Source organism: Protomyces lactucae-debilis, assembly GCF_002105105.1.
Source record: "Protomyces lactucae-debilis strain 12-1054 chromosome Unknown BCR37scaffold_1, whole genome shotgun sequence".
NCBI lineage: Eukaryota > Fungi > Ascomycota > Taphrinomycetes > Taphrinales > Protomycetaceae > Protomyces > Protomyces lactucae-debilis.
In genome coordinates this window covers 609,459-633,257 of record NW_024467993.1, presented here as the reverse complement: position 1 = coordinate 633,257, position 23,799 = coordinate 609,459, and the positions used below count along the sequence as shown (strand labels likewise).

Here is a 23,799-nt window from a genome sequence, read left to right as displayed (position 1 = left end):
TTCAATGACACGTGCATGCAACCAGATCAAAACAAGAAAACATCAACAAGCGACAGACTGCTACTACAGTAACTACACACACACCCAGCCATGAACAAGGAGAATGTCCCGGCCACGCCGACCTTCACCAGGAAACGCGCAAAGTCATTCTCCACTCCTCCCAGCGCCCGTCAACCTCCCCCAAAACAAGCACGCGGCATTCTCAAGGGAAACGGCGACGATGCACACACAATCGCCTTCATCCCCATCCACTCCGCTTCGAAGCAAGTCTCCGGGAGTGCTGAAAAGCGTCGCAAATCACTCAATCGACGCGTCTCGTTCGCATCCCATGCAAGTGTGCGCTTGTTTGAAAAGGTAGGGGCATCACCGCCTGAATCAGGCACTGCTGCTTCTCCGAGAAGGTCGCCGCGTCGTGCATCACCAGCGCGTTCACCTATCGGTCGGGGAGCAGATGATAGCAATGATGATCTGACCATGGATTTAACTGCCGTCTTTCCACCGTCCACTGCGGCTGCACCAGCATTCAAGCTGAGTAACCCTTTGCTGCAGCACAACAAGGATCTCGATGCTGCATCGTCAGACAGTGAGGAGGATGAACTTGCTGGTGAAGATGATACCGCTGCCATGGATCTGACTGACGTTGTACCCACTTTGACACGCCAGCACACACCCAAACGCCAAGTCGCATCGCCCTTTCGACGTGCTGCTGCTGCGATGGATCTCTCCGCTGATGCAGATGAGAGTATGGATATGACGCGTGCATTGGGACAGATTCATCCTGTCTCCTTGGCAAGTCAGTCGCCTCGCAAGCAAACTGCAGCAATCCTCGAGCAAGACATGTCGATGGACATGACGCGTCCTATTGGAGGACTGCTGCAAGCTCAAATAGACGAGCAGGGAGAAGAGGATGACAGTGAAGTATCCATGGAAGAGACGCGTGTCTTTCAAGCACAACTCATGGGTCAATCTCCAGTCAAATCGGAAACGGCATCAGATCATACCTCTCACACTGTCGCTACTGTTGAAGATGATACTCAACGAGCGTTCATTGGCGAAGGATCAGCCACTGAGATTGATGTGCTTCAACCTCGTTCTACTCCCGTACGCACAGCTGCTCTTGCTTCACCTGCACGTTCTGCGAGCCGAAAAGTCATGGTGCGTGTCACAACGCCCAAGCGTGCTTCACCAGTCAAGAAGGCTACACCCAAGACAAAATCTCCAGTGAAGCAAGCATTTGGCATGGATTTCTCATGGGGCGCTCAACAGGTCCCTGCTAGCCCTATGGATGTCAGTATGGCAGATGCCAGCGCATGTGGTGATGATGCAGAAGATGTCACAATGGATATGACGACTGTTCTCGGAAACATTGACAGGAGTGGACCTGATTCACCGGATATCTCCATGATGGACCGTGGCGAAACAACAGAAATTGACATGTCTTTTACGCGCGTCATTAGCCACACTGCTGCTGCTGCAAGAACACCAGTTGCGTCACCAGAAAAGGCAAAGGTAGTCGTCAAGACGGCATCACCTAAGAAGCGGTATTCATTGAGTACAGGTGCCGTTCGCTCACCCATGTTGGAAGGGCTATCGCCTGCACCATTACCCATTGCTCCTGTTGTTGAAGCACCAGCACCGAGTACACCTCAAGCACGGCCCACTTCTCGTCGTGCTTCGCTTTTGGATCTGCCAGTCACCCTCTTCAACAGTCCCTCGAAAGTCGTCCTACGTTCCATTGATCGTCCTGAATTCGGCAAGGAACTCATCAAGACAACAGATCTTCGAGTCTCTGTCCTTCGTGAGAAGCTTGCTCAGCTGACACCACGCAAGCAAGGCCAGCAGCAGCAACAAGATGCCAACACACCGAAGTCCGTCCGGGCCGTTGCACCGGTTGCAAGTCCCTCGACTGCGCGAAAGGCTTCGGCATCACCTACCAAGACACCCCTCAAAACACCAAGTCGTGCACCCTTGGGTAAAGCAGCGATGCTTGCGCCCGTGACGCCATTGTCGCCCATTTCACTCAAATCCTTCTTGGACATGACGGGAATCTCCTTCCTCACGGGTCTCTCCACCACACGCAGACGTGAAACGATTCATGCAAATCAGGTGATGACGCAAGACACGCCTGTTGATGCTGAAGCTGCACGAATGGAAGCGAATGCAGGGGTCTTGCCAGTATTGGAGATGTATCAACATTCATGCCGTGAACTCACACGTTACATCTCAGAGGGACGACATATGTGTGATGAGATGGAAGCGTCGATGAACGATGAGAATCCTGAGGTGTTTGAAGCATTTAGGCGTGCCGACGGTCCTGGGAAGCGGGAACTTGAGGGTAAGTTTCGGGATATGAAGAGTGCTGCGCGGCTAGCAGCACGTGGTGTGTGGTATGCCTGGCGAACGAATCTCATGATGGGCGTATCGCAGCCACTTGCCAGTAACTTCGAAGATTTGCAGAGACAAGCGAAGGCCTTGGAAGTGAAGGAAGCAGAAGTTCTCCCAAAACATGCTGCACTGGAGGAGGATTATGCAGCGTTGAAGGAACGTGTCGAGGCATTGTTGCGTGAAGAAGACGCGTATGATGCTTCTGATGTCGAGACTGCACTGGCGCTTGCTGCAGAGAACGAAGAAGTTGAACGGCATTTACAAGCAGAAACCGAGTTGTCCGCCCAGCTTGCCCAGCAAGAAGCGATGCTCCTTGCCGAAACGACGGCGCTGTCGAGTCATCTCGCAGAGACTGGCAAGGAAGTCTCGATGCTTGAACGTGAAGCGGCACAGCAGCGTGGATTCAGTTTGGCAGAGCTTGCAGAGTTGCGACGGGTCTTGGTGGAGCTTGGTAGGCGCAGTGGATGGGAGGTGATTCAAGTGACCAAGCAAACAATGCAGCTTGTCTTGTTGTCCAGTTTGGCTGTGTCTGTTCCATTGCAAGGTGGCGATGTGCCGTCTTTGTCGCTCAAGACGACTCCTGTTGATCGGCTCGAGGCAACGCTGCTCAATTACTACTTGGCGCAACTCCAGGCATCGTTGGCTGAACAAGGACTCTCACCAAAACAAGCACTTGCCTGCATCAAAGAGCAGTGGACCGCTGTTTGTGTCTTGGCAGAACAAGTCAAGTGCTTGGCCGGTGCGCATCCAACCAAAGTGCATATTAACCAGGACGACAACCTTTGCATTGACACAACGGTGCTGCTGTATGCATCAAGGACAAAGTTCAAGGTGTGCTTTACCGTGCCGCCTGTGTTGCTTGACTCGGAAGCGTTGGAGGTGCAGGTACAAGTGGTCTATGGAGGAGTGGATGGGAAAGCTGTTGAGCGGACCATTGCAGGTCGCGTGCAAGGTATTGCGAGCGAGAAGCCTGGGTGGCTGTTGGAGAGTATCAAGATGCCAGAAGGTCTCTAGGTTGACTTTGCTATTGTGTAGATGATTTGTGCTTGACAACAACATGTACATCAAAGTTATTCTTTTCAGCCATAAACACACCATCCACACACTTGTATCGCTAGTGGATGGCTGATGGCACGCCAGCACCTCAGTCGGCCTTGAAACAGATCGCCTTTGGCTCTGTATCTGGTGTCGTCGGCAAACTCTTTGAATATCCATTCGACACCGTCAAAGTACGCCTTCAATCACAAACAGCTCAGTCACAGCAGTATACCTCGACGCTCGATTGTTTCAGGCGGACAGTCAAGTCGGATGGGTATCGTGGATTATACAGAGGTCTCAGTGCGCCGCTATGGGGTGCTATGGTAGAGAATGCTATGCTCTTTGTCGCTTTTGCCAAGGCGCAAGAATTGGTACGGACGGTGCGTGGACAGGATGCAGCACCTGTAGGGGAGACACGGGTGGTGGATATCATGCTGGCTGGCTCAATGAGTGGTGCAGCCACTTCATTTGTCTTGACGCCTGTGGAGCTTGTTAAGTGCAGGCTACAAGTTCAAACGAGCCAAAGTCCCATGGCTTTACCCAAAGCAGCGACGGCGACAGGTTCACGAAGGATGCATACCGCAGCGATGCAACAGCCTGGCGTCTTTGCACTTATTTCGCAAATCCACAAGACGGACGGGCTGCGTGGATTCTGGCGAGGGCAAGTATCGACGCTCTGTCGCGAGTCTGGTGGGTCACTGTGCTGGTTCTCCATCTATGAGCTAATGCTTCGCTCGCTCCGGCCTTCCGGTACAACAAAACAGATGAACTCACAGACAGACATGCTGATGAGTGGTGCTGCTGCTGGCGTGGGCTACAACACGCTCTTCTTCCCCTTCGACACCATCAAGTCACGCATGCAGACCAGTCAAGCTCGAACATCCTTTGCCGATGTCGTCAAAGAGGTCTATGCGAGAAATGGCATGCGTGGCTACTTCAAGGGATGGGGCGTGACTGTCTGTCGAGCAGCACCTTCTAATGCCCTCATCTTTTGGGTGTATGAGACGCTGTGCAAGCACTATATGTGATTGAAGCTGCAGCAAGTTCACTTTGTAACAAAATTATAGACGACTCCATAGATGAAGGCCTTTGGTTCCTTACGTCGCTCCTCCTCCATTTTCACCACTCAAGCAGCTATGCGTATGTAATAGCCGCGAGTATTGAGATGTTCAAGAGGTTAAGTATGGAAAAGGTAAAAAGAGAGTATATAAAAGGGTCGCCAGCACAGCAAGTCCGGGGCATGCGCCATGCCATCTGATCGGTAGGCCACCGAGCCGTTGTGAGGTCGCAGCTCACCATGCGGCCTTACAATAGACTACACATTGACATTGTACATGCTGAGAAAAGGAGCCATGCAGACTGTGAAACTTGCTAATGGCGTCCAAATGCCCGTCCTAGGCTTTGGAGTCTACGAAGCGCGTGGCGAGGATTGTGTAAAGGCTGTGCAAAAGGCAGTCGAAGCTGGGTATCGCCATTTTGACACCGCTTTGGCTTACAGAAACGAGCATCTCGTCGCGCAGGGCCTACAACAGGCTGGCTTGAAGCGCCATGATGTCTTTATCACTACAAAGCTGCCGCCCGGGTGCCGAGGCTATGCACAAACGCAGAAAGCTATTCAAGAGTCACTACGCAATTTAAGCTTCCCTGAACAGCCATCCTTTATCGACCTCTACTTGATTCATGCGCCGTATGGGACGCGTGAGGAGCGACTAGGGCAGTGGCACGCCATGTGCGAATCGGTGGATCGTGGTGACATTCGAGCAGCAGGTGTCAGCAACTATGGCATACATCATCTACAAGAACTACTAGATTCTGCTGAAGTTGAGAAGCATCGACCCGTGTGCAATCAAATGGAGCTGCATCCATTCCTTCAGCGACGGGAGCTTGTTGATTTTTGCAGGCAGCGTGATATCGCTATGGCTGCATGGGCACCCGTTACGCGGGGTATGTGCTTGACGCACCCTACAGTCCTTGACATCGCACAAAGGCACCAGGTCAGTGCCGCACAGATCCTCATTCGCTGGTCAATCCAAAAGGGATTCATGCCTTTACCCAAGAGCATCACACCTTCGCGCATCTTGGACAACATCAATGTCTTTCACTTTAAGCTGTCAGACAAGGACATGGAAGAGCTGGATGGCCTCGAGGAAGGCTTGACAACCAGCTGGGATCCAAGCTCGAACCCTCTCTAGAGCTCTGATGCAGCTTGCTCGGCCACGACCCGCTGCAGCAACTCGCTTCGATCACTCAATGTCTTGACCATTCCCATGACACCAGCAAGCTCGGGAGGTTGCAACCCAGCATCGCGAACAATCGTTGCTAGTGTTATCTCGATCCCTTCAGCCACTTTGCGACGTGCGGTCCCTTGCCAGCTGCGATGACCTGCAGGGCCCAACCCAATTTCCTGGCCCGGTGCTTGAATCCCCCTTTTTGAGCGCGCATCGCCAATGACTGCCGCTCGAATATTGTCTTCCTCTTCCCTAGGTTTGCTTGTAGAGTGCATCAACGTCACCATCGTGAAAGCCTTTGAATGAATCAAATTTCCTCTTGCGTCCTTTGGAGGCATTAACACTTCTTGAATGCGCCAGAGGACATCCTCTGTGACACGACGACGCATGAAGGCTCCTGAGTACGTGATGCACTTAGTAACAAGACGATATGCCGCAGCAACGACATATGCTTGTGGATCATCCAGCAGATGACAGAGTGGTGGCCAAACCAAGTGGATGAACGGCAAGAATAGATTCTCGTTAGTAGCCAGGACAGCGAATCCTTGTTCGAGCATGGCCAGCAAGTTGATGCGAATTTGGGGGTCTTCATGCGACAGGAAGAGTTGTCCTTTGCGGCAAATTTTGAGGACTACCATGTATGCTGGACTCGCCTCTGGCTCTGCAGCTTCGTCATCCTCTTCTTGAGCGGGCGTCGTCAGAGTGTCTGTCTCGATGGCTTTTGCGAAATTGTCTGGTTCCGCAATCTGGCCAGCAGCTGCAGTGACGACACCTTCAAGTCCTTCAAAAATACCAGTAACAATACCTTGATAGCCATGATATGCGTCGAGAACGTCAAAGAACGCTTCAACGGCATCATCAACGAGATTCACCATGCCCGGTGAAAGACGACAGAGCAATCCCAGCATGCGCGGCGTATTGGGGGTGATGTCCAATGTAGCAAAGGCAAGTGAAAGACTGTTGACGAGGTAATCTGCCTGATCCACAATCATCGCCGCCGTACTCTCATATAGGCACAGCGCCGCCACCTCATCGAGGACATAACGATTTGATTGCTTGAGTGCCAATAAGGGAAACAAGACATATCTGAGTTGTGGCTTGAATAAGGGTCCTTCCTCCGTAGCTCGCTGTAGAATCGATAGCTGAGAGAGATCTGCCTGATCATTCAAATGGAGTAATGCATGGCTAAACGTAGACTGCCCAAGTTGTTGTGCAATGTAGAAGCCCTCCTGCGTATCAAGCGGTACCTCAAACGTCGGCTTGAGGACATGCAGCAGTGCACACAAACAATCTTGCGCTTCTTGTGTCAGATGCTTGATGCGAGGGGGCATTGGGGGTTCAAGCTCATCGACACTCTTGATGAGATGAAATCCCTCCTCAAACTGGACAAATTCGAGAATCTCTTGCAAGAGTTTATCGGAAAGCAAAGAACTACTCGCCGGATGTAGCTTTGTGAATGCACAGGTCATTGATTTTAGCATATTGCGCTTTTTGCCTTCATCCGCGCTTTGTAGTATGCGCACAATGCTGTCGATATAGGTGTGGATGATGTCGGCGATTGCGTCGTGCTGTGCCTCATCTAGTGCCTCTGGCCGCACTTGAAGTAAAAATTCGACAAATCGCACAGGATTGAGCTGAGTTCGCAACAGGGTCGTACAAAGCCTGCATGTAGCCTCCAACACTGCCTCACGATCTGATTGCAGCAAATGTGCAAGGATCGGTGTGAGTGCCATGTGAAGCTGCGCAGCGGTTGCATCGAACCACTTGCCAGCGCGGTAACCGGTATAAGCGTCACCTGAAACACTTTTGGTGGTGCTTAATTGAAGGAGTGTGATGCCTGCAACGAGGACAACAGACTTTTGTCCTGGCTTGGTCAAGATTCGAGACAAGCGTGAGACTGTTCCCGGTAGGAAGGATGCAGCCGTGTCGGGGTCAATGTGTCGATAGAGGGTCTGTAGCGCGATGAGCGACATCTCTTGAAGCTCGACAAGTCCTGCGTCATTCAGCAGACTTGTAGCCAGATGGGCTAATGTAGGTCGTGCCTTGAGAACTTGGATGCTACCGCCTGCATGGTCGAACAAGACATTAATCGCCTTGACAATCGACAACTTGAGCTCTTCAGTCTTTGCCCTTGCCAGGAATGTGCTGTGCAGCATCAACAGCTGCGCAGTCATGTCTTCATTGTCAACATACCACTCTGTTTGCATCAACCAAGCAAGAACAGCAAAGACGCGTTCAAGCACGTCTTCTGGGGCATCAGCAACAAGCAGTGGCTTGATTGGCATAAATACATAGTTGCCGACACTCTGAGGAACAGGAATAGGGCTCAACTTTTGGGTAGCAGCGAGCAAGTCATCTAGCTGAATGACGGGTGGCGTGCGCGGTGCGTCGTCTGTCCCATAGTTTGGAGCGAGCGTGACATTAGAGAGGGCGATGCAGGCTGGTTTGAGAGCTTGGAAAATTTGTCTAGCTAAGTCATTCATACATGCGTCGTGTGACTGCTGGCAAGGAAGTAGTTGAGACTGATTTCAGGGCCATTTTCAGCGTGAGATTCGCTCCAATTGCTGCTTCCTTGGCCTTCTATGCTCTGGACATGATGCAGATGGTCTGAGAAAGCGTCCATACACATCGATATGCATGGTGTACCTATCTGACAGTCTTTCAGAAGTGCTAGCCCTTCTACTGACGCTGCACCCCCGTTTGTGGCCCCCAAAAGTCGAGTCACGCTGGCCCAAACATAAATTTAGCCGAGTGGAGTTGCTGCGTGCCCTGCCCCGGCCCTTGAGCGCGGACTCCTCTCGTACCAACCACTCCCCTCAAGAAAGATCCACTAGGCAAAGCACCTCATACCAGTATGAGAGCAAGTATGTTCACTGCCAATGCCTTCTCTTGCATCTGCTAACTAGTGCCTCAGAGTGGAGAAAGAAGCGAGTCAGACGACTCAAGCGTAAGAGAAGAAAGACTAGAGCAAGATCCAAATAGGCCACTCTATGCTCGCCTTCTCAGGAATGACGACCATGCAACTACCCTGACGACTTATTGCTGAGTTGATCCTCAACCAAAGTTGCTTTCCGACATCAATTATCACCCATTGCACCACATTATCTCGATGCTTCAGCATGAATCTCACCCTCAAGACGCGACGTGTCGCTAGGTTCTTGTCTCCGAGGTGATCAAAACATTTGGGATAACTGGCGCCGGCTTGCTGCTGAGTTCCCGCTTGGTTTGCTGTCCAGGGGTCTTCCATGGCGTCCACATAAAATCAGAATCGAATCTTTTCTTTTCACTCTTGTCTTCCTCTGATCTTTGATATGTTTCTGTTCTTGCTGCGCTCTTGCTTGCTTTGACGGACAGACACCGTAATACGTCGATATCTTGCCCATCCATCTGATTCGTGTCACTCCGCAAAGTGGACGTCATCCAGAGCGCGACTGACAAAGCTTCAATTCTTTCTTGCCAACCTGCCAACATGAGTGGCTTTGGTCTCTTTGAAAAGGTGAGGGTAAAGCTACAAGCAGACCTCACCCCTGATGAATTTGCAACGCTCGAAAAATGCGGCCGTCAAGTACGGAACGATGCGCGGATTGGGTCCATGATTGGTGCTGTTGTAGCCATCTTGGGGATGCGTCGTCGCAAGTTATGGCCATTGACCAAGTTTCCTGGACGTGCACTCTTCTTCATTGGTGGAAGCACAGTGGTGGGTATGCAGATCGGTGTTGTCGTTGGGAGCATCTCAGCGGCTTCAACGGTTCAGACCATGCCAAAGGAATCTCAACACCGCGTGATGAAGGCCATCAGGGAGGTACAGGTGGAACAGCAAGACAAGATCAGACGCGGTGGTCCCTTGGGTGAGATTCGCGTTTGGGAGCAGAAATCAACGACAGACATGCCTATGGATGCTGCGAATGAGGGTATGCCAGCTGACCCAAGCCGGCCTGTGGACGCTAGTCTACGTACACCCTTCAATGGACCTGGTCCGATGGCTAGCTCGCAAGAGCCGCAACATCAATCGAATGTATGGCAGCAGTTGCGTGGAGAGAACGGAGGACGTCCACAGACTGCTTGGGAGAAGCTACGCAGTGGACGTGATCCTAATGCTCGTGCTGCTGGACAACAAGCGAATCAGACAGCAACGGCAGATCCATTCACGCCACCGCCAGACGATAGTGTATCCCCTGCCAAATTGCCTGCTCAATCGACAAGCAGAGGCTCAGACTCTGAGAGCAGACTGCCAGAGGACAAGGCACGTTCACAAAGCGAGTTTGACAAGTTGCTCGACCAAGAACGCGCAGGCTTTGGTGTCGACTTTGTTGAGAATGGTTCACATCCAATGGCAAGCAACAAGCAACCTCGTCGCAACAAGTTTGGTGATGTGGAAGTATAATGATATTGACCTAGCCTATATATTAATTGGCGGCCTTACTGAATCGTGAACCGCGTCTGTCCTTGACGCCTTTGTAGAACTTTTTGCCACCACTTCGCTTCTGCTGATCAATCTCTGCCTGCTTGCGCTTCAAGTACGCACGCCGATCACCATCTGCCAGCAATTCCTCAACAATTGTTTGCCTCTGGTCCTTGCGTCTGATTTTGTGCGCTGCAGACTCAGTTGCATCAGCAAGGAGCGTACCTACTTCAAACCGCGGACCAGCGAGTTTCTTGGCATCTGCGCCGACTGTCCGTGTGTTCTCCTTGCGGTAATGCCGTTTAGGGTCAAGTATAGAACGCATTCGTAGGATCTGGAGGTCTCGTTTCAGAGACTCTGTCAGTTCTGGTGTCTTGAGCTCAAACCAATCTGTGCCCTTTTCTTTCGCCTGTGACAGTTAGCTCATGTCTTGTGATGCTGAAAAGCTCTTTGCATGTCACAGTCAGTGTAACTATGACAAATAACAGTCAAAGCAAGCGAGAACCAAGACGGTTCCGTAGATACTTGCTCCTTGTATTGGAGTTTATCATCATGTGTGACATGCAAAGAGCAACAGGATGATTTCTTACTCTTTGGGCAGCTTGAGCAGCAGAGAGCTTTTCTGTTTCAGCATGAAATATTCCGGGGTCGAGTTTAACGACACCGTCTTTCGCAACCATGAGTGGCGCGTTTTGCGGTGTGGTTCTAGGGTTCTGCGCCGCCTGTTGCGCTTTTAACGCCGTTGTAGCTGCATCAAGGAGAGCATCTAGATCTTGCTCATCCTCGTCCTCATAGTCGACCGTGGTTAGAGCCAATGCAGTCGCTTGAGACGGTATGCTCGCACCAGCCTGCTCTGTTGCCACAAGCGCAGTCTGCTTGCTCGCAGCTTGTGTGTTTCTCAGAATACGCTGTGAGGGTGTATGCGTCTCTGCCAACACGTCGTCCACCTTTCTCTTTGGCATAGCTAACTTGCAGGATAGTGTTGTGTCTTGTAGATGTTGGCTTTCCTCAACTTTTTTGTGGCAGACGAATTTCGCACGCTGTCATCCCTGACCTAGCTGACCAGCATGACCAGGACTCGAGCCTACATATATACAACTGCTGACTATGGAGATGAAGGCATTCTCAATCTACGACGAGCAGACTGGTGCTTCTGCTCGAATCGCTGAATATGGCGCTACCGTCATTTCATGGAAAGTACAGAACCATGAACGCTTGTTCCTCTCGACAAAAGCACACCTCGATGGCAGCAAGGCTATTCGAGGTGGTATCCCGCTCGTCTTTCCAGTCTTTGGCAAAGCGAATGAGGGACCTTGTGCTAAGCTTCCACAGCATGGCTTTGCCCGGACGAGCTACTGGCAAATTGTCAATAAGCAAGGCAATGAAGCGACACTCTCGCTCAAGTCTGCCGATCTTAACACCGAAGCACGCTCTGCATGGTCAAGTGAATTTGAGCTGCTATATACAGTCAAGGTGACGGCTAATCAGCTCTTGACGTCCTTGCAGGTGAAGAATACCGATAGCAAGGACTTTGAGTTTCAAACGCTCTTGCATTCCTACTTCCGAGTCAAGAACATTGCCAACGTCTCTGTTGAAGGACTCGATGGTGTCACATACAAGGACAAGGTGTCTGCGTCTGAGATTAAGGAAACTGCAGCACAAGTCGGCATCACACAGGAGACTGATCGCGTCTATCCTCGAGTCCAGGGCGATGTAACGATTCTCGAGAATGGCAAACCGTCCTTTCAGGTGAAGCGCAAGAATCTGGAAGATGTCGTTCTCTGGAATCCCTGGACAGGCTGCAGTAAGATGGCTGATTTTGGTCCTGAAGATGGCTATCAACAGATGGTCTGCGTCGAAGCAGGGGCAGTCTCTAGATGGCACACGCTTGGCGCCGGTGAGAGCTTCACGGCAAGCCAAACGGTCACGGCGATGCTCTGAAAACAGGATTTCGCAGGGCTGTAATGAGAAAGCGGCAAGGACCATAAGCTCGTTCATGGACAATGTAGATAAAGGCTAGGTATCGAGCTTGTATGACATATACAGCATTATTGCCATGATAGAATGCATCGACGCGACGCGCTTGCAACTTTCAAGCAACTCCACAAATTCGCCGACAAAAACAACGTCAAATTCGTTAACCCTGGCACTGCTGTGTGCTGTCCAATGTGATGGCCCTTCTCGTGCGCAGGCCAAGCGATTGGTCCGTCGTCCTGTAGGTCCTCCTTCAAGCTTCAAAAGTCAAAATGCTAACATACACAGTCGCACACCGCAAGGCCAGCAAATCTCCTATGATCGATCCAATCGGCGCATTACAACCACGATGCGCGCTACGTCGCGCCGTCCTAGTTTCGAGCACGGACAACGCACTTCATCGCGCGAACTATGTCCACTGTGTCAACAACCTTTGCGAGCGGATGCGCAAGATGTTGGCTCAAATGCAAGTTATGTCCATCCAGAGTACTTTGGGTACTTGGCCACTTGCCTTGAGCAAGAAGAGAGTGTCTCTGACGAGAGAGACGCTGAAGACTCTACCTTCGACTTCTCTGATCATATACGGCCCAGCGCATTCAACGATGGCTACTTTGACCGTTTCTTTGTCGTCGAAGGACTACTGGGACGCGGTGGACGCGGTGAAGTGAGCAAAGTGCGTCATGTCTTGGAAGACTGCGATCTCGGGACTTTTGCACTCAAGCGCTGTAGTGTCGGCGATTCGCATGCCTGGCTGACAAAAATGCTTCGCGAGGTACAGAGTCTCAAGTTTCAGCATGAGAACCTTGTTCGCTACAATCACGTTTGGTTGGAGCATGCACAGTTGTCCTTGCAGGGGCCACGCATACCTGTTCTACACATCCTACAAGAGCATTGCAACGGCGGTGATCTCGAAGCCTATGTTTTGCGCCGTTGTGGCAAAGTGGAACCTACTGTGCAAGAATTGAAAGCACGGCATCGAAGGCAGTCACGTGGTGAGATGGCAGAGGAAACTCTCGGTGGTATGACTATGGATATCATCTTCTCCATCTTCAAAGATCTGGTCGCAGGCATGGCTATATTGCATGAACAGGATGTCATTCACCGAGACCTCAAACCATCAAATTGTCTTCTCGACTTTCGCGATGATACCCGTGCACCATTACCCAGAGCCGTTGTGTCTGACTTTGGTGAAGCTCAATTCGGACTGTCCAACAATGCCGATGCACGCAAGGGTGGCACAGGCACACTCCTCTATACTGCACCAGAAATTGTGCGTGGCGAGCCGTGGACGCAGGCTGCCGACATTTTTTCTCTCGGCATGATACTCTACTTCATGACACACGAGGGCCAGCTTCCTTACCTCACACCTGAGAGTGACTTCAACCAATTGCGCACTGAGATTGCCGAGTTTGCTGGCTATGACAGCGATAGGAGACAACCCCACAAAGAGCTCGACTTGCTCCTTTCAAAATTGCTGGCGCCACATGCGCTCAATCGTCCGACGTGCAAGGATTTGCTATCGCTCGTGCAGTCTTCACAACGACCCTGGTCGACCTCTTCGACGATTGCTGATATCGCATTGCCAAGCACTGGGTTGCGCCGCTTGTCGAGCTTGCCCGGTGGACGACCTGCAGCATTGCAGCACGATCCTGTACAGCCACAAACCACTCATGCCACTGAAAAGAGTCTGTCAACCGTTGGTCCCGGTGAAAAGCTTGCGCTGCTTGAGCCACAAGTGAGCGCGTCGTCGCTTACACCCTCTAAACTCTTCCAAAATCTGTTCCCATTGGTCCTGGTCATTCACTTTGCTCTGGTCAGCACGAGGTGTAGTCCTGACGCTGTCTCGACGATTGGCTTAGTCCTTCTAGCAGCAAGTGTAGGAGTGCTGACGCTTTGCCGGCAGCGAGGTATGAGCGCAACGCAGATCTGTGCGCTCATGACTGCATTATTCATTTTGTTCTGCTATATGCTGCCATCGCGCTTGCTCTGTGTTTGATTGCAGCGACACGCAACAGGCTTTATGTCGGGGAAAAGCTAATTTTGCCATCAGCTAATTGCTGGCGGACTCAAGACAGTTATTCTTTGCGCAGCCACGGACACATACTTGTCAAATTCCCGTCAGGTGTTCAATGCTTTTTGGTAATGCATTTCTGATCTGATTGCGGCAAAGCAGTCATCGTCTTTTATCTTGGAAGACAGGATGTGTTGTGTTGCTTGACCTGAATAATCAATACATGATCCCGGCGCCGACGAATGTACTTTGCGGTAAAGGTTGAATTGTAAGTCGATTTCAGTTGCTAGAACATCCACTAGCTGTGACGAGGACAGGGTTGGAATGAGCAACCTCGCGCCCGTTTGAGATTCAAGGCGAACGAAATAACCTCACGCACCTGACCAATTTGACTTGGTCTTCCCGTTGAAGTGTGCATTGGACGTATCCTATCAATAGGCTGCCTAGATTCTCGCTGCGGGCCAAGAACTTTGCCTGCAGAAGCACAATTGCTGTCGCAGAGACTCCGAAGGATTTAAAATGTACTCTGTCAAGTTCTGCATGGTTGACTGTTGAAGTGATGGCTTCCATTGCAGATTAGCTGAAGGCGTGACGGGTCGAGAATTGGCTGTGACATCTGAAAAAGCCCCCCATGGTCGAACTTGGAATTAAGCAAGTCAACAAGGTGCTGAGGCGACGACCAAACTTCCAGTTTGTGGATCTAGTGATCTGCCCTCAGAGTCAAATGATGTTAACAATGTTGACATTCGGCCTGATTGTCTCTGAGCTTGTATGAAATCCATTGGCATGCTCTAGTCAGTGCTAATCTAGGCTTTCAGAACTCTGCTCTCACATGCACAATCGTATCGACTACAATCTAGGACTGACAATGACGTTTATCTTCACAGCAATGCGCCCAGATTGAAGTACATGCAAGCGATACCCATGCAATACAGGACTTGACCCGCGCGAAAAAGGCTTGCCAGCACGTCTAGCGTCTGGTGGAAGCGGGACCATTTGGCCTCTGCAGTTCCTTCACACACACGAGTGCCATTTAAGTCACACCAGCAGTTGTCTTCCTCGCACGTGACTTGCTCAAGTACTGACGCATTATAAATCTGCCAAGACGAAAGCTCCAACCTCTGAATCACGTCAATCAACTCGCAACTGTTGACCCGGAAGTGCATGTCCATAAACCAGGTCTGATTGCCAATAGGAGGCTGCAGTCGCTCCATGAGAAGACTAACCATGCAAAAGCAATTTTTTTCCCTAGCAAGCTCGCCTAGCAGATCAAGTGATCGTGCCTCTTGCTTTAGGATACAAAGGAAGAAGCCAACCATGCACGCTTCGTTGAATTGGAGATCCTCGAGTACGCTTTGCAGACGTATCTTCGCAGCTGTCATGACCCGATGCGTCCAAGGTTCCGTTTTCGCATCTTGACTTCCGAAATATGTATGCATCAAATTCCTATTGCAAGTCTCCGTGCAGGTTTCTGAAGCTGGAGCGTAGATGAATCTGGCTAAGTCAAATTGGACTTTGCGGCACTCACCTGGAGGCACCAGTTGCGTCGCCTCGAGTTGCATCAGTTGTGCATGTAGGCGAGGAAGCAAAGGGAGAGTTGCTAGGACAGCGGTCTTGATGAAGACCAAGTGCATGTCGTCCCGTGCTAAAAATTATTGCATTCGTGGCCTGGCGCAAATGGTCCAACGAGACGTGTCTGTAGGTCGTCGGTTTCAAAGATTACAGATGGCTCCTGAGAAGCGGAGTGCATCCATGTGCGTTGATGATCTGCATGGTGGAAATGGAGCACTAGATGGCAGTCTTCCCTATCTGTCGCACCGCACAATATATTTCTCATAAGCCACAGCAATGCTTGTCATCTCATCACAGCCACTGACGACTTGAGAACAGGTATATATGAGCTCGAGGAGCGAGTCAGTAGTCTTTTGATAAGTCCATGACTCCAATTTGAAGGACACCGACATTAGCCATATGCCAGCACCCCTGAAAACAGGGATTAGCAGTCACATGAGCAGCATCTTCGGACGCGTCTGACCAGCTAGTGTATGGTTGTATCTTTCTTGACTTTGAAATTGCGACCGGGAAGACCATCATATGCAGCGAGACCATGGGCTGTGCATCATTGTGATTGTCTATCAGCTGCTATGTCGCTATTGAAATAGCTGTGCTGCCTCTCGAGCCAATTTTGCCCTGTAAGAGATTGATATGCTTTTGACCTCTAGGACCTGCAAGTTGCATACTGTAGTCAATACAATCTTCGAGGACTTTTCATGTCAATGCTTCATGGATAAGAATAGTTGCAACAGCTTGACACTTGGCTCAGGCACTTTCATCACCAAATTCTTTGGCGCCAAGGGAGGAGGAGTCGACCAGAAGTGAGCCGGTATAGATTTGCCACGATATCGAGAATCTGATAGATGGCGGACCATCTGGCTTCCGATGTTCCTCGACACACATGCTTCCCATATAAGTCACACCAGCAATCATACTCCTCACAAGAAACGAGATCGAGAACCGTCGCATTATAGACTTGCCAAGTCGATACTTCGAATCTCTTTACGACATCCAACAAGTCGCAACTGCTGCCTCGATAGATATCAGCAGGATACCATGCCCAATATCCTGGTGCAGGCTTGAGACGTTCAATGAGAAGACTAGCTGTGCAAAAACAGCTTTGTTCTCGAGAGAGCTTCCCCGGCATATCCAAAGATCGTCCATCTTGCTCCAAGATGCAAGTATGTAAGCCTGCCATACACACCTCGCTGAAACGCATTGTAATATATTGTAATTGCGGACGATTAGCAACCAGGAAATACCGAGCCATGAAGTCCTCTGTTTTCACGTCATTCCAGTTTCCGAAGTATATGTGCATCAGATTCCTGTTGCAAGCGTCTTCACAGGTACTTGCAGCTGGAGCGTCGATGAATCTGGCCAAGTCGAGTTGGACTCTGCGGCACTCAACAGAAGAATTCTGTGGCCTGTCCATGGGAAAGGTTTGTGCTGCAAGCCGTTGAGGAAAGGAATAGAGACAAAGCAAAAGAAGGGCCGCGATGGTCACCATGATGAGCTGTGATGTCTTCACTTTGGGCGTCCTAGAGAAGCGTCTGCAAGTCATCCTTTTCAAGCTTGACGACTACCGATCAGGGGCAGCAATGAGAAATGCAACCATGTGGATCGACTGATCAGCTCTATATGGTGACAATAGAGCTCATTGTAGCAGTCTACAACCTTTTTTCATATGCAGTGGCCTTCCTACATGCCGCATCGCACACTTGATTGCCCAAACGTCTCGGGATCATGCTTGCCCAGGTGCTCTCTCAGGAACGGACAATGTTAATTCAACAGCTAGATCTAGACGCCATCTGGCCGGTGACTGCTCTTCTTCCACAAAGATACAACTCGCGAAAGAACTGAGAGAGCCTCAATAAGGCCTCTACAAAGCGCCCGACCGAGTCCTGATTCCATGAACCATCTCCCTTGCAGATCTTCTTCCCTTTCATATCGCACGCACAGTCTTTCTCAATGTCGCAGGACAGCTCTTCAAGAACCGTTGCATTGTAGATTTGCCAGGAATTGGTTTCAAACCTTGAGATGACATCCTTCAAGGCGCAGCTGTAGCCCTTCTTGATAGCGCGCGGTCCAGGCTTCTCGGCAGGCTCAAGTTTGTCAATGAGAAGACTTGCTTTGCAAAGACATTCAGTTCCAAGCACCCATTTGGGTCCAACTGCAATGCCCTCACTCTTCAAAATGCATGTGAAGAACGAAGTCATGCAAACATCAGTGAAGCGGAACCACCTGTAATCCAGTACGGCTTTCGCGACTAAGGCATTGAAGGCGGAGGCGTAGCGCTTGTCTCCAAAGTACGTATACATCAACTTTTCCTTGCATTCTGCTTCACACGATTCGATGGTCACTGTGAGGAATTTTGCCAAGTCGATTTGAACTCGTCGACAAAGAGGCGCGTCAGTCCGACCAGGCAGCATCAGAAGGTCAGCCGCGAGATTGATTGGGATGAGTAGAGCGAGCAACAGATGCATTCGCGTTTTCATGACTGAATGTGTCGACACTGAGGGATGTCTTGCAATGAGGAATGGAAATGAAGATGTGTTCAAAATTCCGTAAAACTTATCGATTCAGGGGCGCAAAATATCCCTGAATGGCCAGACCCCCGCAACTTCACTGAGCGGAACATCCGCATGTGCTTCGACCTTACTTTAACATTGCAAAGGCATTCGAAAGAGCGCAAGGCAGTGCGAGCATAGTCACCGTATCTCGAAGCAGCAATACATCTGAACTGCAATCAAAACAGCTGCCAAAGACTAATTTTGCCGTCCTTCCCACCAAGAGCAAGCAGACCCGTCTCCTCTCCCTTTTCAGCAAAAGCAACAGATTGTACGGCGCCTTCGCGATGCCACTTGAGCACAGCTACTTGTTGTACTGTTCTGAGAGATTCGGTGGATTTTGGAATAGCATACACTCGACCACGACCATCCCATCCTGCTGTAGCAAGGAAGAGTCCATCGTTTCGTAGACAGAGTGATTGTTGACCAGCGTGTTTTGTATCCCTGACAGCGACACGGATGCCTTGTGTTTCGGAGTCATCATAAATTTCGGTGATTTTGTCTGATTGAGGGTCTTGCGTGTGCGTGTCGCCTAGTGCTTGCATGGATGAATCGAGGATAGAAGCAGGAACGTGGTATCGTGCAATCAACGCATCGATTCCACTGGAAAACAAAGTGACGCCATCCTCCTGCACACAGAGTTGACAGCCCAAGACTGCATCATGGTGGATTTGCCAGCGATGAACTTCTCCCCATTGACCATCTTGTCGTTGTGCTTTCGGATCCACGCGGGATACATTCAACAGGTATAGAACAACGAGACCTGATTCATATCCTGCAGCGAGGTATGGATACTGCAAGTCCAGACACATGACTGTCCCTGCACCCTTTTTCAGACCAGGTGTGCTTACAGGCGTTGGTGCGGTTTGTGAGGATGGAAAGGGGGAGGTTGGTGCGATACGTGTGATGAGACGATGTGTCGATGGCATCTCAAAGACATCGATATATTCACTTCCCAATAGCCCAGGTACCGCAATCATGATCCCTGGTGCATGTGACGATGATGAAGATGCAGATGAGCCGCGGGGTATAGAGGGCGTGATGCTCATTTGACAAAAATTCAACGCATTCACATCCAAACTTGCCTGAAGAAAAGGTTTTGCTCGTGTACACGGATCCACCTGACCTGGCTTCAACAAACGTGCCTCGGTGGTGGATAATGGGAGTCGCGTCGACATTTGGTCATCGTTGAGGATTTCCCAAATGAGGAGTTTATTATCCCTGCCGTGCGTTACAATACGGTTTTTGTAGCAAGCAACTGTTAATAATGCGTCTTTGTGAGCACGCCAGATGGCGAGCGGTCGACAGGTCGTGAGTGACCAGCGAATGACGAAGCCGTGTGCATCACCAGAGAATAGTGTATCCTCGTGGAAGCAGAGACATTGGATGGTGGCATGATGGCCTCGAAGGACAAAGAAGGGAACAGGTGGCTGGTCGTCTTGTAGCAGGTTTGACGATGTCATGGAGCATTGCTAGAGCTGGCAGACTTGGAGGGTTGGTCCATGTCATGTGCGTGCGAATTTAAAAAAAGTTGGCGCGACACGAAGACCGACAAGCTTGAGAAGCCAAGAAGCTATAGAGTAACAAGGCCATGGCAAAAGCAGAACCTCAAACAGGCGATAAGCGTTCCGCTGAGGCTTCACCAGAACAAGAAGTCAATGCCGGCGAACCAGCACAAAAGAAACAGAACGTCTATGCAGCAGCACGGAAGTCACTCGGTAGCGCCTTTGGTACGCGGAAAGCACAGAATATCCAGCGCACACGGGAGTCCAATGTGATTGATACTACACATCTTGGCGGTGTCATGTCGCATTTGGTTGCGCGAGTGAATGCAGAGGCTGAATCGGTACCGAGTAAAGAGAGCATTCAAGCGAAGCAGGATGCGCTGCGTCCTGTGCCGCCGTATAATCTGGCTGCGGATGCGGTGGAGGACGTCTATCCACTCACGTCGCTGATTCTGCCGGCTGAATCAGAGGCGATGAAGCAGGTCATCTCAGTGTTGAAGAAATCTACGGAGGAGACGAGTCGGACATCCCTGCTGCCGTATCGCCGGTCGCGGTACGTGAATAGTCGGTTGCAACGGACATTTGATGTGCCCGAGGGCGAAAAGGTGGACAGCAAGCGGCTGAGATTGATTTACATGGCGTCGCTACTCATGGGTTTGTACCACAACAAGCGATGGGCGAGCGACAAGGAGAAGCTTTCTGAGAAGTTGAATGGGCCGCCGCCTGCGCTGCTCGAGTCTATTGTGGCACGCTTCACGCAGAATGGCAGTATTGACAACCGGGGCAGCGACAGGCTGCTGACGCATCTGTTTGCGCTTGCACTGTTTTTGGATTATTTTTCTACAGAACTCAAGACGCTACAGGAGGATCTGTCGCTGCGTCCACCGCAGATTGCGACGCTGTTCAAGGAGATGGGATGTACGGTTGCGCCGATTACGGAGACCCAGCGGCTGGTGAGTGGGTTGACGAAGAGTGAGGCGCGGAGTGTGAAGCGTGCTGTGCTGAAGACGCCGCTGACCTTTCCTGCTCCGAAGCGCGGTGGGCCTGTGAAGCGGTGAATTCTTGCTGCCTACAGGCTGCAGTGCCTACGGTTGGCAGTGCCTACAGTGAGTATACTCTTGGTGGTCTGGCTGATGTGCACGTGCTGGAGCGGAAGAGGAGGAGCCTTGGCCGATGACGTAGTATATCTCTGTCTTAGCGATAGTAGCAGTGGCAGTGGTAGTAGTAGTAGCAGTAGTAGAAGTAGTAGAGAGCAAGTCTGATGGTCGTCTTTTGCTGCCAATGCTCTCTAGCCTACTCTAGTCCAGTATACAGCATACAGTAACAGTATAATATCTATGCCGTGACTGCATTCCTCCGCGTGGCCAATCAGTTGGAGAGGCAGCGATGATGAGCACAAAGACAAGCAGCAGACTACAAAACCCAACCAGCCCGCCCTCCTCTCCCTTCACCTCACTTACAACCCCCCATCCACTCACACCCAACCATGCACCGATCCTACTCCCTCAGGCAGTCAAGGGCTCCCAACGCCAGCCATGCCACCCACCCACCCGCACCCACCTCCACCACCAAGTCCAAGTTCTTCAGCAACTCCCTCGGCGGCACCTTCCGCAAGTCCGCTGCAGGCGCATTCGCTCCAGACCTCGCAAAGCGACTCGCCATCCTCGTCAAGATGGAGAAGAACGTCATGCGCTCCTACGAAATGGTCGGCCGTGAACGCAAGGAAGTCGCACGTCAGCTCTCCGTCTGGGGCGAAGACTGCGATGAGGATGTCTCCGACATCACCGACAAGCTCGGTGTTCTCATCTACGAGATCGGAGAGCTCGAAGATGGCTTTATCGACCGTTACGACCAGTACCGTCTCACCATGAAGTCCATCCGTAACATCGAAGCTTCCGTCCAGCCTTCCCGCGACCGCAAGCAAAAGATCATGGACACCATTTATATGATGAAGCACAAGGAACCCCAAAACCCAAAGTTGGTTGTGCTTGAACAAGAGCTCGTTCGTGCCGAAGCAGAGTCCCTCGTTGCCGAAGCACAGCTCTCCAACATCACCCGTGAGAAGCTCAAGTCTGCCTTTACCATGCAATTCGATGCACTCAAGGAGCACGCCGAGAAGCTTGCCCTCATTGCAGGCTACGGTAAGCACTTGCTCGAGTTGCTCGATGACTCCGCCGTCACACCCGGAGAGACCCGTGCTGCTTACGACGGCTATGAAGACTCCAAGCAAATCATTGTTGACTGTGAGAATGCACTCATGGACTGGACACACGCTGCTGCCCAGGTCAAGCCTTCCTTGTCGACCCGTCGTCGCAACAGGCAGTCCAACCGATCCCTCAACGATGGCGAGTGGGTGAATGCTGATGAGCACGAGGACCAAGAGGAGGATGTCATCAACGATGTCGAGCTCGGCCAGCCTATCGAGCGTGATGAGCGTGAGGTCGTTGCCGTCTAAGCGTTCGACACCTGTCTCTAAAACAGTGCCATCGCCTTGTACTAATCTGCCCAATACGCGCAACAAGCTCAATTGTGCTTCTCTTCCAAACGTCAATCTAGAATTGGAGTTGTTTTGGAGGGACGCCTGGTCTATTGCTTATACTTGTATCAGGAGTCAAAGAGGAAAAGAAAATCCATATCAAAGCTCATAGCTAATGCTTAATTATAAAGGAAGGAGCACATTCAGCGTCGTGGAGCACCAATCTCTGTGCCTTTGCCCGTGGGTGTCTTGGCTGCTGGCCGTGACTTGGAGGTCGTGCTCCGTACCTTGACACCGCCGCCAAACAGACTCGCGACACCCGTCGTCGGTGCCGCATCATCCACCTCCATCTCCTCATCCACCTCAGCAAGCTCTTCCTCCTCAACACCCTCATCCGCTTCATCACCACTCACCTCAGCAGCAGCAGCCTCTTCTGCCCGTGCAGCCAATTTACGCCGTCTCACCAACTTTTGCTGTACTTTACGACTCGGTACACGACCATACACAATCCCACCCTTCTCAACAGTCTTACTCACCCGTCCACCACGCACCGCCTGTCGCGCAGCACGCGTCGTCCCGACAATAGCACCGGTACTGGTAGATTCTTGAGACAGTGCAGCTGCAGAGGTTGGATCAATCACGCGAGCGAGTTTTGCGGAACGACGAAGGCGTGTTGACGCTGCGCGTGAGGCATGTTGGTATTTTTGTAGGTTTTTGGCCTTATTGACGCTATTCTTGGAGGGCATCTCTGTTATCCTCAAGTACTGTCGTGAGTCGCTGCTGAAGAATCTTCATGGCGACTTTTTAGAAAATTCTCATCAGATGGTCAGGGGCAGCAACAAGAGTGTGGAGTATCAGGCTACCTCTACGACTCAATAGCTGAACGGCCGTGAAACACATCTCGTAATCTAGGTGTCGCTTCTCCGTCTTCATTACCTCGACTCTGAAGCTCCTTGGCATTACTCCTTGGCGACGGATGGTAAGGTACTGCTCGCGGTGTTACAGGCAAATACGCCTGTTCACCGGCTTGCTCATGCGCACTCATCTCTTCTTCCAGATGCCTAGATCTCCCATAGTAGGTACTCGGAGAGTATTCTGGAAACGATGCACCAGAAGCACCGAAATTCGGCATACTCAGCGTCCGTATCATTTCTGCTGTTTCTTGATCCGGTTGAAATGCTTGCATTTGAGCAGTCGTGTACATTCCCATACCACCCATCTGTCCATTCCCAAAGAACTGCTGTTGATGCTGTTCAACAGACATACCATGGCTCGTTGGACCACCGCCAGACGTATCAATGTATCGATTTCCATAATATCCCGGCAATGCACCACTCATAGTCACAGCGCGTTGCATAGCAACACCAGCACCACCACTACCCTCCAACACATCCACAACACTCGCTGCTGGTGAACTAGCGCCACTACCAGGATACCCACGTTCATGCGTTCTTCGATGTTGCGCCAAATTATCACTCCTTGAGAATTTCTTAAAACACACAGGGCACAGGAATGGTCGTTCATGGGTGTGTGTGCGTACATGCCGTTTCAAGTGTTCGAGACGACGAAAACCACGACCACAATCCGGTTTAGGGCAGGGAAATTGGCGAGCGTGTGGGTAGGGTTGTGTGTTGCTACCATGGGATCCATACAGCGGAT

The 23,799-nt window shown here is 51.1% G+C and overlaps 15 protein-coding genes across 15 annotated transcripts; 8 read left to right on the top strand and 7 right to left on the bottom strand.

Moving 5' to 3' along the window:
- Positions 1-90: 90 nt before the first annotated feature.
- On the top strand, positions 91-3,399 carry BCR37DRAFT_390396 (Spc7 kinetochore protein-domain-containing protein; the record flags this gene model as incomplete). The annotated part of the gene is made up of 1 exon (XM_040870845.1): positions 91-3,399. One exon carries the CDS (start codon positions 91-93, stop codon positions 3,397-3,399), a length of 3,309 nt encoding a protein of 1,102 aa, XP_040728381.1.
- Positions 3,400-3,506: 107 nt separating this feature from the next.
- Positions 3,507-4,451, top strand: BCR37DRAFT_342324 (putative mitochondrial ornithine carrier protein AmcA/Ort1; the record flags this gene model as incomplete). Its single annotated transcript, XM_040867426.1, has 1 exon — positions 3,507-4,451. One exon carries the CDS (start codon positions 3,507-3,509, stop codon positions 4,449-4,451), a length of 945 nt encoding a protein of 314 aa, XP_040728380.1.
- A 183-nt stretch (positions 4,452-4,634) lies between these two features.
- Positions 4,635-5,615, top strand: BCR37DRAFT_404154 (oxidoreductase; the record flags this gene model as incomplete). Its single annotated transcript, XM_040872057.1, has 1 exon — positions 4,635-5,615. The coding sequence occupies exon 1, from the start codon at positions 4,758-4,760 to the stop codon at positions 5,613-5,615; it is 858 nt and encodes a 285-aa protein (XP_040728379.1). The 5' UTR covers positions 4,635-4,757.
- A 3,505-nt stretch (positions 5,616-9,120) lies between these two features.
- BCR37DRAFT_385143 (uncharacterized protein) lies at positions 9,121-10,035 on the top strand (the record flags this gene model as incomplete). Its single annotated transcript, XM_040870323.1, has 1 exon — positions 9,121-10,035. One exon carries the CDS (start codon positions 9,121-9,123, stop codon positions 10,033-10,035), a length of 915 nt encoding a protein of 304 aa, XP_040728378.1.
- Positions 10,020-11,038, bottom strand: BCR37DRAFT_375833 (Fcf2 pre-rRNA processing-domain-containing protein). The gene is made up of 2 exons (XM_040868460.1): positions 10,644-11,038; positions 10,020-10,462 (listed from the first exon to the last, which is right to left on the bottom strand). The coding sequence occupies exons 1-2, from the start codon at positions 11,013-11,015 to the stop codon at positions 10,058-10,060; spliced, it is 777 nt and encodes a 258-aa protein (XP_040728377.1). The 5' UTR covers positions 11,016-11,038; the 3' UTR covers positions 10,020-10,057.
- Positions 10,929-12,164, top strand: BCR37DRAFT_15426 (galactose mutarotase-like domain-containing protein). The gene is made up of 2 exons (XM_040866128.1): positions 10,929-10,991; positions 11,029-12,164. Exon 2 carries the CDS (start codon positions 11,161-11,163, stop codon positions 11,992-11,994), a length of 834 nt encoding a protein of 277 aa, XP_040728376.1. The 5' UTR covers positions 10,929-10,991; positions 11,029-11,160; the 3' UTR covers positions 11,995-12,164.
- Positions 11,820-14,471, top strand: BCR37DRAFT_15130 (kinase-like domain-containing protein). Its single transcript, XM_040866107.1, has one exon. It carries the CDS (start codon positions 12,110-12,112, stop codon positions 14,021-14,023), a length of 1,914 nt encoding a protein of 637 aa, XP_040728375.1. The 5' UTR covers positions 11,820-12,109; the 3' UTR covers positions 14,024-14,471.
- Positions 14,472-15,911, bottom strand: BCR37DRAFT_15269 (uncharacterized protein). The gene has a single exon (XM_040866108.1). It carries the CDS (start codon positions 15,670-15,672, stop codon positions 14,920-14,922), a length of 753 nt encoding a protein of 250 aa, XP_040728374.1. The 5' UTR covers positions 15,673-15,911; the 3' UTR covers positions 14,472-14,919.
- Positions 15,912-16,258: 347 nt separating this feature from the next.
- On the bottom strand, positions 16,259-17,264 carry BCR37DRAFT_15127 (uncharacterized protein). The gene has a single exon (XM_040866106.1). The coding sequence runs from the start codon at positions 17,151-17,153 to the stop codon at positions 16,371-16,373; it is 783 nt and encodes a 260-aa protein (XP_040728373.1). The 5' UTR covers positions 17,154-17,264; the 3' UTR covers positions 16,259-16,370.
- Positions 17,265-18,212, bottom strand: BCR37DRAFT_15126 (uncharacterized protein). The gene has a single exon (XM_040866105.1). It carries the CDS (start codon positions 18,085-18,087, stop codon positions 17,377-17,379), a length of 711 nt encoding a protein of 236 aa, XP_040728372.1. The 5' UTR covers positions 18,088-18,212; the 3' UTR covers positions 17,265-17,376.
- BCR37DRAFT_15125 (WD40-repeat-containing domain protein) lies at positions 18,213-19,694 on the bottom strand. The gene has a single exon (XM_040866104.1). It carries the CDS (start codon positions 19,620-19,622, stop codon positions 18,339-18,341), a length of 1,284 nt encoding a protein of 427 aa, XP_040728371.1. The 5' UTR covers positions 19,623-19,694; the 3' UTR covers positions 18,213-18,338.
- A 7-nt stretch (positions 19,695-19,701) lies between these two features.
- BCR37DRAFT_375830 (RNA polymerase I associated factor, A49-like protein) lies at positions 19,702-20,987 on the top strand. The gene has a single exon (XM_040868459.1). The coding sequence runs from the start codon at positions 19,751-19,753 to the stop codon at positions 20,720-20,722; it is 972 nt and encodes a 323-aa protein (XP_040728370.1). The 5' UTR covers positions 19,702-19,750; the 3' UTR covers positions 20,723-20,987.
- Positions 20,988-21,150: 163 nt separating this feature from the next.
- On the top strand, positions 21,151-22,065 carry BCR37DRAFT_331139 (uncharacterized protein; the record flags this gene model as incomplete). Its single annotated transcript, XM_040867008.1, has 1 exon — positions 21,151-22,065. A coding segment is annotated over one exon (915 nt), but the record flags the coding sequence as incomplete, so codon positions are not given.
- Positions 22,066-22,215: 150 nt separating this feature from the next.
- BCR37DRAFT_404150 (uncharacterized protein) lies at positions 22,216-22,886 on the bottom strand (the record flags this gene model as incomplete). Its single annotated transcript, XM_040872056.1, has 1 exon — positions 22,216-22,886. The coding sequence occupies one exon, from the start codon at positions 22,884-22,886 to the stop codon at positions 22,344-22,346; it is 543 nt and encodes a 180-aa protein (XP_040728368.1). The 3' UTR covers positions 22,216-22,343.
- A 692-nt stretch (positions 22,887-23,578) lies between these two features.
- BCR37DRAFT_340375 (uncharacterized protein) lies at positions 23,579-23,785 on the bottom strand (the record flags this gene model as incomplete). Its single annotated transcript, XM_040867358.1, has 1 exon — positions 23,579-23,785. A coding segment is annotated over one exon (207 nt), but the record flags the coding sequence as incomplete, so codon positions are not given.
- Between the last annotated feature and the right edge of the window lie 14 nt (positions 23,786-23,799).

Excerpts from the sequence above, each read along its gene's own strand:
- BCR37DRAFT_375833 (XM_040868460.1), bottom strand. The coding sequence starts at position 11,015 with ATGCCAAAGAGAAAGGTGGACGACGTGTTGGCAGAGACGCATACACCC. Across the intron at positions 10,463-10,643 it reads CTGCTCAAGCTGCCCAAAGA|GCGAAAGAAAAGGGCACAGA; the intron begins GTAAGAAATCAT and ends TAACTGTCACAG.
- BCR37DRAFT_15426 (XM_040866128.1), top strand. The coding sequence starts at position 11,161 with ATGGAGATGAAGGCATTCTCAATCTACGACGAGCAGACTGGTGCTTCT.
- BCR37DRAFT_15130 (XM_040866107.1), top strand. The coding sequence starts at position 12,110 with ATGATAGAATGCATCGACGCGACGCGCTTGCAACTTTCAAGCAACTCC.
- BCR37DRAFT_15269 (XM_040866108.1), bottom strand. The coding sequence starts at position 15,672 with ATGCACTTGGTCTTCATCAAGACCGCTGTCCTAGCAACTCTCCCTTTG.
- BCR37DRAFT_15127 (XM_040866106.1), bottom strand. The coding sequence starts at position 17,153 with ATGACTTGCAGACGCTTCTCTAGGACGCCCAAAGTGAAGACATCACAG.
- BCR37DRAFT_15126 (XM_040866105.1), bottom strand. The coding sequence starts at position 18,087 with ATGAAAACGCGAATGCATCTGTTGCTCGCTCTACTCATCCCAATCAAT.
- BCR37DRAFT_15125 (XM_040866104.1), bottom strand. The coding sequence starts at position 19,622 with ATGACATCGTCAAACCTGCTACAAGACGACCAGCCACCTGTTCCCTTC.
- BCR37DRAFT_375830 (XM_040868459.1), top strand. The coding sequence starts at position 19,751 with ATGGCAAAAGCAGAACCTCAAACAGGCGATAAGCGTTCCGCTGAGGCT.